The sequence below is a fragment of the Botrytis byssoidea genome (assembly GCF_014898295.1).
Source record: "Botrytis byssoidea strain MUCL 94 chromosome Unknown BBYS_033, whole genome shotgun sequence".
Classification (NCBI taxonomy): domain Eukaryota; kingdom Fungi; phylum Ascomycota; class Leotiomycetes; order Helotiales; family Sclerotiniaceae; genus Botrytis; species Botrytis byssoidea.
The window spans coordinates 228601-239497 of record NW_024065874.1 but is presented as its reverse complement, the minus strand read 5'-3'; the positions used below and the strand labels follow the sequence as shown (position 1 = coordinate 239497).

Here is a 10897-nt window from a genome sequence, read left to right as displayed (position 1 = left end):
AAATCAAGGTCAATAAATGTACCTCGTAGTAAGTACTAGGTAAGATGAAGGGATCATGACTTCCATGATACATGAACTCGTGGTAAATATAGCAATTGATTGATTTACTTTTTCTATCCTCTCATTCTTTCAATCTTTTATTCTGGTCTTCTTTTTCTTCCTGCCTTTCCTTCATCTACGACAGTCTCAATATCATCAATTCAACATGGTAGGTCATCGAAGTCGAGCAACCGGAAACGACAATGCGCATGATGCCAAACAAAGTACATATCTCCGCCGAGACTTAGAACAAGGCAGACCGTCAAAAGATAGGAAATATAGATTTCGCGATCATGGACCTTTGGAGCCAGATGATCGAAGACGAGAAGAATTCAAGACGAAATTATTAGATGGGGTGAAAAAATCGAGTTTGGAGAGCTTCCGCAAGAAAGATGAAGAGGTATGTTATTTTCCACTTTGTCTCATCCTTCCCATATACTCGAATACACACATCTAAATGCAAATTAAAACACCCTACTAATTCTTCCCATAGCTCAAAGAAATGCCAAAATCCGTCCGCAGTTTTTACGAAGAACAAAACAATCGTCTAGATGACTGGCTCGAAGTCAATGCCCTTGTCCAAGCACTTGCAGATGATATCCTCGAATCCTTCGATCCGCGAGATGATAACGGAGATGGAGTGGCAGAAGGCGGTGGTGCATTACAAGACACCCAAGGATTTGTCGAACCTTTCTTACCAGATGCCGAACAAGAGAAACGTCAAAAAGCTCGAAGAAGCGCAAAATGGGCTATCAATATAAATGTTATCGCGAATATCATCTTGCTCATTGCAAAGGCGGTAGCGGCGTTCTATTCCTCGTCTCTTTCTCTTATTGCTTCGTTGGTGGATTCCGCTCTTGATCTTTTGTGTACGGTGATTGTATTCACGACGAATCGATTGGTACAGTGGCGATTGATGAGCTTGAAACGGAAATTTCCAGTGGGAAGAAAAAGATTGGAACCAATTGGCATTCTGGTCTTCTCAATCATCATGATTATTTCATTCCTACAAATCCTTCAAGAATCGGCCCAGAAACTCATGTCCAAGGGTCCGCATCAAGCAAAGGAATTACCCGTCATTGCTATTGCTTCCATGGCTGGTACGATTGGTCTCAAGGGACTTATTTGGTTCGGATGTATCAAAATTAAAACTACTCAGGTACAAGCTTTGGCTCAAGGTATGTATATCTAGATTCCTAACCTATCTCGACATAAAGGTACAATTTCGCTCACTAACATAAAACAAAGACTGCAAAACCGACGTCGTATTCAACACACTCTCCCTCATCTTCCCCTACATCGGCCATGCCGCCAATCTCTGGTGGCTCGATCCCCTCGGCGCCGGACTCCTCTCCCTCTTCATCATCTACGACTGGGCATCCACCTGTCTCGAAAACATCTTTCGCCTCACCGGTTCCGCCGTCGACGATCGTCTTCAGCAAAAACTTACATTTCTCGCGTGGCGCTTTTCCCCGCTCGTCAATGGATACAAAAGTATTACGGCGTATCACGCGGGCGATGGGGTGTGGGTCGAAGTCGATATTTTGTTGTCTGAGGGCACGACGCTCGAGGAGGCCCATGATGTCGCGGAAACGTTGCAGTATTGTTGTGAGGGGTTGCCCGAGGTGGATAGAGCGTTTGTCACGTGTGATTATGCGGTTCAAGGACCGTCTGGGCATGCGATGGAGGGGGTTAATTGAGGATGAGGAGTGGGGAGATGGAGTTCCAATGTTTGGAAGGGGATGCGGGGAAGGTGTGATGATTTGAGAATGTTGAATAGAAAAGTTAGGATTGAGAAAGGCAAGGAAGGAAAAGAAAAGAAGAACAAAGGAACAGAAAGACAAATCTGGCAGTTGAATGGACATCAAGATATAATGATGAGATGGATAAAATGCGTTTTTTTCATATATAGGAACAGGATACTTGGGCTTTCAGGCGCATTCGGGCATGGGGTGGCAGCGGAGTATAGTGTAGAAGGCGTTGATCATTTTCTAAAGCATTGCATATATAGGATCTTTAGCGAGGTACAAGAGAACAGGAATATTAATATTTACTCTGCAGTAGGGATGTTTGTCAAAAAAATAACATGTGTTATTAGTGTTCTCGATCTCTTCATCTAGATTTACATCTAGACATTATCACAACTCATCTTTTCCACTCCTATCCCCACACCCACAACTCCCTTCCTTTTCCTCTCCCTTTTCCTTCCCCTCACCATCCAACTCCAATCCCCTCCTCCAACTCCAATGTCCCCTCACCCCTTCCCTCCCCCCCATCCACCTCCTCATCTCTCTCACCCCCTCTCCCCTCCACCCCTCACTCCCCACCATCACCTCCACCGCCCTCTCCACATACATTCTCGTTTCCCACTCCCTGCCCACCACACTATACGCCAACGCCGCACTGCGATATCCATCCCCGATATGACTCTGCAGTCCCTCAAGTTTATACAATTCAATCAGATACAGCGATTTCGCGATGAAATCTACCGGGGGAAAAGGGGATGAGGAATTATATTCGAGAGCGGATTGCAGGGAGAGGATGCTGAGGATGAGATGGTTGGAGTGTTGGCGTTGGGGCACGGGCACTAGACAGTGTGGACAGGTGCAGTGGAAGCCCCAGGAGTGGTGGAGGGCGGAGCGGCGAGATCCAGAGGGGATGAGGGGGTTGGTGTCTATGAGTTGAGGGGGGGGATTGTTAGTGAGGTTTTTTGGAAGATTAGAATCTCTTTCCCGTGAATCTTTCGAAAAAGGTAAATATCGATGGGGAAAATGGGGACACGTACAAGTGATAGTAACCTCCTCGCCCACCGCAATTTCCCTCCCCGCAACTGTATAATGCATCAGTGTTCTTGCGTCGAAGTAATAGTTTGCATTAGGTCTGCAATCGTGATTTAATCGCGCCGTTTCAGGAACCACAATGCTGTGTTCTTGGCCGAGGAAATCTTCGCCAAAGGTATTGGTGTTGAGACGTCCGATGATGCCTTCGCCATTGTGCAGCTGGCGATGCGGTTCGTGCGCTGCGAGGGAGTAGAGGAGGTTTGAGGTGGAGGGGGGGAGTTGGGCGGCGGAGAGGGAGAAGAGAGATGTGTGGTTCTGAGGGGAAGAGGAAGAGTTGTGGGATCGGGGAAATGCGGAGTTGTGATAGATTCCGATGGTGGGATAGGCGAAGAGGATGGTTCCGCGTTTGATGGGGCGGGTGGCTATTACGCCCATGCCTCTGCCGGGGATTTGGCGGATTTCAAAAGGTGCAGGGTTTGAGGAGTTGTAGAGGGGTTGGAAAGGGAGTGAGGAGGTGAAGGCGGGGAGAGAGGCAATTCTGGAGGCGATCTTTGGGGTGGTGAGGAGAGAGATGCCGCGGCCTGAGGCGAAGTTTGTGGATGTGTAGACACAGAATTGAGGAGTTTTAGGGGAGGTCGAGGTTATGTTGGAACAGACGGGTGAGTATTGCCATGGAGAAGGTGTTGATGATGTGGATAGAGTTGTATTGGATTCATTGCTGTTGATGGAAAGAAGCTGTGAGGATTTACTTGGGTAATGTTTGTTCCGCGATAATTCGAGATTTGAAGGACATATAGAATATGAAGACGAAAGAATCGAACTCGAACATTGTGCATGTGATAGAGAATCTAGGATGTCGAATTGAACACTTGCTTTCGCATTGGAGAATGCTATCAATGATGTTATCGCAATGAGTGATGAAAAATGCATTTTGTATGTTTAAGAATCAATCAACTAGTCGAAAAATGAAAAAGAAAGGTCGAGTACAAAGACGTACCTGTACATAATGCAAGATAATATATCGAACTCCTTCATTCAAAACATCTCAAACTGTCAATTCGTCGGTCCCGACGCTGAAGGTCTGTTCTGCCAGTCTCACAGGGCTGAAAAGTATATCTTGTGATGAGTGAAACATCAATGCGTGAACCAAAGATGGTGACTTTCCATCAAAGGTTTCCGGGTGCTCAGACTTGACAATCAACTGAGCTTTTAGCTCCGTACAATAAAGTTTCATACTGTTTGTTCCTGAATTGGCGAAACTTGAGCCACGTCTTGGATACTGGGAATTCTCATTTTAGAACACTGGCTCTGATTTTCAATGAAACTTCTCGGAACAAGCTGCCCTAGGTATGGGCTTGTTTTCTTTTATATATCAATGCGTAAAGCTTGTTTTTGGGTTATGGGGAGAATCGAGACTTTCTCAATCGATTTCGAATCAAGGATGAAGCTTGAGATGAGGAGACGGGGAAACTTGAGACGGTCAAAGCATTACGGGGTGAAAATGTGAGGAATCTTGGGGAAAGTATTCTTCCATGCTGAATGAGTGGGAATTGTCAAAAATTTCCACGCAAATAGTCTGCCTCCACGGCAGTGGCCCTCGGAGAGGCAGCGGAGCGTCATGTCTAAGCAGATAGATACAAAAAGTTCTTAGTATATCTGGGTAGTTTTTGTTTCTATCTCACCACTAATCAGCTCTAGAGCTCTTGGAAAAATCAGTAGAGGGTTACTCATAATACAAACAGATATAAAGAGTTCTGAACATAATTCCCGCCTCCACCTCCCCCACCCACCAACCCTGAAGCCCTTGAAGAGCCAGCGGAGCGTGATTCATGATGCAGACGAATACAGAGAATTCTGAGCATAGTTTCTGCATCCACCTCCAAGAGCAAGCAGACCGTCATTACTTATTTCTATCATGAACCTTTCTCTGATAGATCTGATTGTTCGATATTGGGGACAATGGCATTATGTTCAAATTGGTTGCTGGGACACCGTCATTTTATCGAATGGCAATACTTTAACAAATAAGTCAAAGTACGGTAGAGATAGAAAGACAATTTAAATAAGAAGTGTTTAGAAATCAAAAGACGATGAAATCTATACAGATCGCGGTTTGTGTTGGATGGGATGAAATTGGGTGAGATGGTATGAGATGTTATCAATTCAAGCTTCCATGACGATACGATACCATTTTCTTTGATTGGGTCACCTATTACATCAGCTACATCACCACTCGAACTTCCTACTCATCAATCTTTCCTTATCGTGAAGTTGGAATAAACCACCAAACACACAAATCTCTACAAAGTATACAAAAAATATCAATGTATGGTCATTCGATTAAATCAGCAGCCATTTTCCGCAATATCATCAAAACTTCTTCCAATACTCAAAGTCTCAGCTGTACCAGAACAATGGCCAGCAACTCCCCACCACAATTCCCTCTACCAAAGATTACACCACTTCCGCGATCCCTCTATCCAACAACATTCAATTTTGCCCCTTCGGATTTCCATCGACAGGATGAGTCTCCAGATACGGAATGGTATTCTCAACCGAGATTTGTTCAGCACATTGATGATGGCGCTATAGCCATGTTGAAACACTACTATTCGAGCTTCATCACGCCCAAATCATCGGTTTTGGATATCTGTTCATCGTGGGTTTCGCATTTACCTTCGTCACTCAAACCAAGTACTATGATAGGAATTGGGATGAACGAAGCAGAATTGCAGAGAAATGAACATCTTACCAAGTATTTTGTCAAGGATTTGAATCTCGATCCAAGATTGGAGGGGGTGGAGAATGAATCAATGGATGTGGTGATTTGTAATGTCTCGGTGGATTATCTAACTCAGCCGATTAAAGTTTTTGAGGAGATGCATAGAGTGTTGAAGGAGGGAGGGGAAGCTCATATGGCGTTTAGTAATCGATGTTTTCCCACAAAGGTGGTGGGGAAATGGATGAGGATGGATGATGAGGAGAGGAGGAAATGGGTAGGAGGATATTTTTGGGCAAGTGGGGGATGGGAGGATGTGGAAGAGGTGGTGTTGAAGGAGGGGGGTGGGAGTGGATTCTTGGGATTGAGAGGATATGAAGATCCGGTGTTTGTTGTGAGAGGGAGGAAGATGAGACGGGCTTGAGGGGGGGAGGAGGAGGTTCTTTGAAAGTTGCACGTGGAGAATGTCGAGGTGTGTGAAGTGTGGTTCTGATAATTATGGCGATAGAGAAGAGTCAATAATGATTTAGAGACATGAAGATCTGGTCTTCGTGGTGAGAAGAAGAGGTATGAATATTTGAGGCAGTCTGGAGTAAGGGGCCGTATGTTAATCGATGTTGATAGTGTGAATGATGTAGCTTAACCAAGGTTCACAATGGAAACAGTTGATCTTGACACCCAGGAAGACAAGCAGGAATAGATTCAGTAAAAGCTCTACATACGAACGGAGTATCGCTAGCAACGGGACCAATCTACAATCCGAGAAATTGAAAATTAAGGAGGATTTAAGATTCCGAATGCTCGATTGTGATTGATGGATTCCCGGGAGAGCTTCGGAAATGGTTCGTTCATTTGTTCATTCACGTTATCATTCATTTGAAGGCGGGCCAGGGGTTGAAACAACGATGAAAATTGAGTTTATTATTTGTCCCGATAAATAAGATGCATTGTCTCATTGTTTCATCATCATCATCTACGTATGTAGGTATTGGAAGATTTCCAATTTATTATTCTATTAGAATGTTGGTTGCTGGTTGTTGGTTGTTGATCGTTGGTAGAGAGATATCATATCATGTCAAGGCTACTGTAGAATCTGATAAGGTTAACCTTAATGGCTCCACGTGCACTTTCCAGCATGCTGGGCTGGTATGGTAATAATAAATGCCCAACTGAAATCCTCCACACACACAAAACCATAACCTTACACAACATTTGTCAGATAACATTGACATGTCACGACAACAAGATTGGGCTCAATGCATAGAATTCGACGACTCGATCATTTCATACAATTGTCTGGCTGCAGTTTATCTCCATCCTATCTTTTCATTCCATCATCTCTTAATCATGTGCTTACATTTTCGGGATACTGGACGAGGGTGAGGATTTAACCTTAACCTTGCCTTCGTGAAATCCTTCTCTGGTCATGTTACATTCGCAGGAAGCATGCACGATATTCTATTTCAACGCATGCATTGGAATCTGAAATCACTTGTTTTACCAATCATCAAGTTATGATTGATATGAAATCATGACCTCGGGATTCTCTGGGGCTACGCCACCTCCATAATTCAGCCATACTTGCAAATTTCCACCGGTATCGTCTTGTCAACAGCGGAAGGGTTCGTCCATTTCTCCAATTTCGTGCAAAAGCTTATACTCTGCCTGGCGAACTTGACAAAGTTTCACATATATGGATACGAAGATGCTGAATCTGTACCAAAATCAATACTTACCAGCAAAAGAATCTTTCGCTTACCACTCGTCGTCGTGCTTTTAATCAATTAGAGTTTGCGAAAGTGGATGGGAGGTCGAGACTTCGATCGATTCGGAATATATCTAAGAGCGAATATCCTCAAGATTAAAGCTCCTGAATTTTCGAGTCAGGTACATGAGAGGGTCTCGAGAAGTCCCTTTGCTTTAGATTGCGTTGGTCGCGGAATATAATTCACCTTTGTGTAATTCACTTTTTCATGGCCACAGACTTTACTATTCGGTCGTTGTGGAAGGCCGAAGGACTTTTTATCCCATGAGTCCGAATCATTATTTGCCTATGGCCAATCACAATCACGAGGCCCTAGATTCGCAGGATGACATCGAAATGAAGGATCAAGGAAAGGAATCGCACTATTTTCCTAAGACAGGCCATGAAGAACCCTCATATACTGTCCATACGATCGAAATGGAAGACCAAAAAATCGAATTGCATGAATTTTCCAAGACAAATCATGATAAAGAAACTCCATATCCTTTCCATACAATCGAGATGGAAGACGAAGAAAAAAGACCATATCCCGTTCGAATGGATTCGCTACGATCAAATCGCTCTACGAAATCTGAGCATTCCGAGAATGGGAGAAGTCTTCCAACAATCAGGCCATTCGACACACAGGAAGAGAACTTGGTGGGGAGTTTGGAACCAAGTCACCATCACCAACATCATGATGGTATTTTCTGGCGCTCACCAATCTTGATGGGTGGGAATTTATTGATTGGAGTTATTGCTAGTATTGCTCATCATGTATTTTATAGTTGCATGGTTGGAAAACAAGTTGGAGATGATATTTCTCAACAGTGGACTTTGAGGTGAGTTCTTCCAGTTGCGTCAACATCTCTTAGCAATACTTCTCAGTTCTTATCCCTCATTTCTCAAACTTCATTCCCAGTCTCTCAGTTCTACCACAGAAATATCTGGACTTACATAAAAACTTAGATATGGAACAACCTTTGCTTTTGTTTCGCAAGTATGTCTCGTCAGCTCGGTTGGATTTGCTTATACACAATGGCTTTGGAAATCCTTGTACCATAAGGATACTAAAGTATCTGTTCATTGTCTCGACGCTGCTTTCGTTGCCGATACATCCGTTTTATCAATTCTGAATACAGAAATGCTGTGGAAGCTTAAACTGGGATCTTTACTTGCGATAGTTGCATGGTTAGTCTATTTTGATTTTGATATGCGTGGCATATTTCAACGTTACTTGGGTCTCCTCTATCTCATCAGCTTTGCTGTCTCCTCAATCTGAGCTCGAGAAGTGAATCCACAAAATTGTGACTGGTTATCATGAAAGCTTTATACTCACTCTAATATAGGTGTCTACCCATTGGCTCTCTGCTTACTCCTGGTACACTCTACGTTGTACCCAGTACCAAATCCATTCATACATACGCCAATGTCTCTTCCCTCGACATGTATGGTCATGATCAACCTGCAAGATTTACATACTCGGCGCCCGTAAATGTTACAGATGGTGTACAAAACGAACTATTTCTTGGCCCACGAACAATAATTACACGTTTGTCAACTGCTACTGCAACGCAAGGAGAAATTCTTTCAATAAATGCTCCCTTCTCGAATGCAACATATGACGTACAATTTTACGGACCTATTGTCAAATGTAATGAAGCTGATTCAACTACTGCTACGATCATACAAAACCTTCGAGATGAATCTGTCGCCAACATCACAGGATCAGTAACAGAAGTATCAAATTATTACTACGCTTTTGTTCCTAACCTAGAAAATTATGGTAATAGCTCATTGTCCAACCACGGCGTTACAGTAATCCCTCAAGCCCGACTCCAACAACCTCAAAATGCTTCAAATCAACTCTGGATGGGTTATTCAAGATACACTCGATCAAAATCCTTTCAAACGGAAAATCACTACACCGTTTGTACACTCTACAACGCATCCTACAATATCAACATTAATTTCGAAGAAGGAATTCAAACCGTCTCATCCAAATCCCTCTCCGTCCTTAACTCAGTCCCTTATCCCGATATCAACACTCCCCTCTCCAACTCCCTCATGGTTCAACATGCATACTCAGCTTATATGTGGTCAATTGCCGATTTGATGGTTGGCACAATGGGTATTTTCCAAGCTGCTCCTTCAACTCCCGGTCTTCCTATTACATACTTCTCAGAAATCACAACGCAGATCGCTCATACATCTTTACTTGGTAGCTCGGACTTGGACGCGTTTTTTGAAAGAAAGAGTAATGATCCTTTGGGAAATAATAGCACGGCGGTCAGTGATCAGAGAGCACAGGACATCAGTTTAGCAGGAAATGCGACTCTGGAAGAGTTGGTGGAGGAATTGGCCTGGAATGTTACGTGTGGATTCTTGAATAGCAATTTATTATCGCATGCTTCCCTTTTCGTTATTCTCATCAGACTTTTATCAGAGAGAAGAAATGCTAACCAATATATACAGTCCTTCCGTGAATACTTCAGTCCTCTCCACAACCTCCATAAACATCTACGCCTACCATTCCTCAACTCTTCTCGTCTCCTACGGAATAGCAATATTCGTAGCGCTTATTGCGAATTCCCTGGGCGCATACGCATATCATATCAACGGACGTTCGCATAACAAAAGTTTCTCGGCCATATTGGCAGCAACAAGGGATAGCGAGTTTGGAAGACTGTTACCTGGAGGGGTGAGAGGGAAAATCCCATTACCGGATTGGGTATTGGAGACGCAGTTAAGATTTGTGGATGTGGACGGTGGTGGAGTTGATGAGGGTGGGATGGGTGGGAAAAAAGGGGGAGGGAGAGAGTTTAGAGTTGTGGGGATGAGGAAAGGGTATGAGGCTAGAACGGGGAATGACCCGGGGGGAATGTTTACGGAGGGGTGATGGATTATGATTTGGGTTTGATATAAATGGCGATTTGAAATTTGGACTTTGAAGTTTTTTTCAGCGATGGAGTTGCGGTTGAGCGGTGGAGATTTTAAGTACAGTATCCTGGGGTCTTTGATACTTACATAGGAGCTATAGGAGTTCATATTTGAAGCGTCTAGACACAGGGATAGATTTACTTGAAGTTATATAATGATTTCCAAAGACTGATTATTCGTACTCTTGTCAATTTTTTTCAGTAGCCATTATCATATGTCACTTGCGAATAGCCCGAATATCCCGAATCATGTCACATAATATCACAACACAACACGTCACAACATAAAATTCAATGCAACCATCACAACCATCTATCTCGCTCACAATATCCCAAATTTTCCAATTCAATTCTATTCTATTCATTTGAATAAAATCCCTGTCAAAAACACTAGATAGGTAGATACCTACCCCAATGTAATCTTACCAAGTAACGCAAAGTTTCCTGTCGATGGAGATGAAAACCCAAAATGAAAACCCAAAATGAAAAACCATCCATGATTTCAATCATTCTTTCAAAGTAATCCCTCTCTCCTTAAAATCGCCTCTTGAGTAAGATCTTTGGTATCCTGATCAAATTCCCAAGTATAGTGATTTAAGATTTTTGAATCTAATATCTTCAAAGAATATTATTATTTATCCAACCCCCGAAATTTTCGGAGATGTAGTGAAAATAG

At 43.2% G+C, this 10897-nt stretch overlaps 6 protein-coding genes across 6 annotated transcripts; 4 read left to right on the top strand and 2 right to left on the bottom strand.

Annotated features, from left to right (window-relative positions):
- Positions 1–205: 205 nt before the first annotated feature.
- On the top strand, positions 206–1739 carry EAE97_011117 (uncharacterized protein; the record flags this gene model as incomplete). The annotated part of the gene is made up of 3 exons (XM_038881632.1): positions 206–439; positions 533–1217; positions 1288–1739. The coding sequence occupies 3 exons, from the start codon at positions 206–208 to the stop codon at positions 1737–1739; spliced, it is 1371 nt and encodes a 456-aa protein (XP_038727559.1).
- Positions 1740–2165: 426 nt separating this feature from the next.
- On the bottom strand, positions 2166–3749 carry EAE97_011116 (uncharacterized protein; the record flags this gene model as incomplete). Its single annotated transcript, XM_038881631.1, has 2 exons — positions 2166–2713; positions 2825–3749. The coding sequence occupies 2 exons, from the start codon at positions 3747–3749 to the stop codon at positions 2178–2180; spliced, it is 1461 nt and encodes a 486-aa protein (XP_038727558.1). The 3' UTR covers positions 2166–2177.
- A 115-nt stretch (positions 3750–3864) lies between these two features.
- EAE97_011115 (uncharacterized protein) lies at positions 3865–4053 on the bottom strand (the record flags this gene model as incomplete). Its single annotated transcript, XM_038881630.1, has 1 exon — positions 3865–4053. One exon carries the CDS (start codon positions 4051–4053, stop codon positions 3865–3867), a length of 189 nt encoding a protein of 62 aa, XP_038727557.1.
- Positions 4054–5143: 1090 nt separating this feature from the next.
- Positions 5144–5962, top strand: EAE97_011114 (uncharacterized protein; the record flags this gene model as incomplete). Its single annotated transcript, XM_038881629.1, has 1 exon — positions 5144–5962. The coding sequence occupies one exon, from the start codon at positions 5144–5146 to the stop codon at positions 5960–5962; it is 819 nt and encodes a 272-aa protein (XP_038727556.1).
- Positions 5963–6480: 518 nt separating this feature from the next.
- On the top strand, positions 6481–6802 carry EAE97_011113 (uncharacterized protein; the record flags this gene model as incomplete). The annotated part of the gene is made up of 3 exons (XM_038881628.1): positions 6481–6515; positions 6558–6684; positions 6758–6802. The coding sequence occupies 3 exons, from the start codon at positions 6481–6483 to the stop codon at positions 6800–6802; spliced, it is 207 nt and encodes a 68-aa protein (XP_038727555.1).
- Positions 6803–7567: 765 nt separating this feature from the next.
- On the top strand, positions 7568–10181 carry EAE97_011112 (uncharacterized protein; the record flags this gene model as incomplete). The annotated part of the gene is made up of 4 exons (XM_038881627.1): positions 7568–8124; positions 8252–8473; positions 8632–9657; positions 9758–10181. The coding sequence occupies 4 exons, from the start codon at positions 7568–7570 to the stop codon at positions 10179–10181; spliced, it is 2229 nt and encodes a 742-aa protein (XP_038727554.1).
- Positions 10182–10897: the final 716 nt, after the last annotated feature.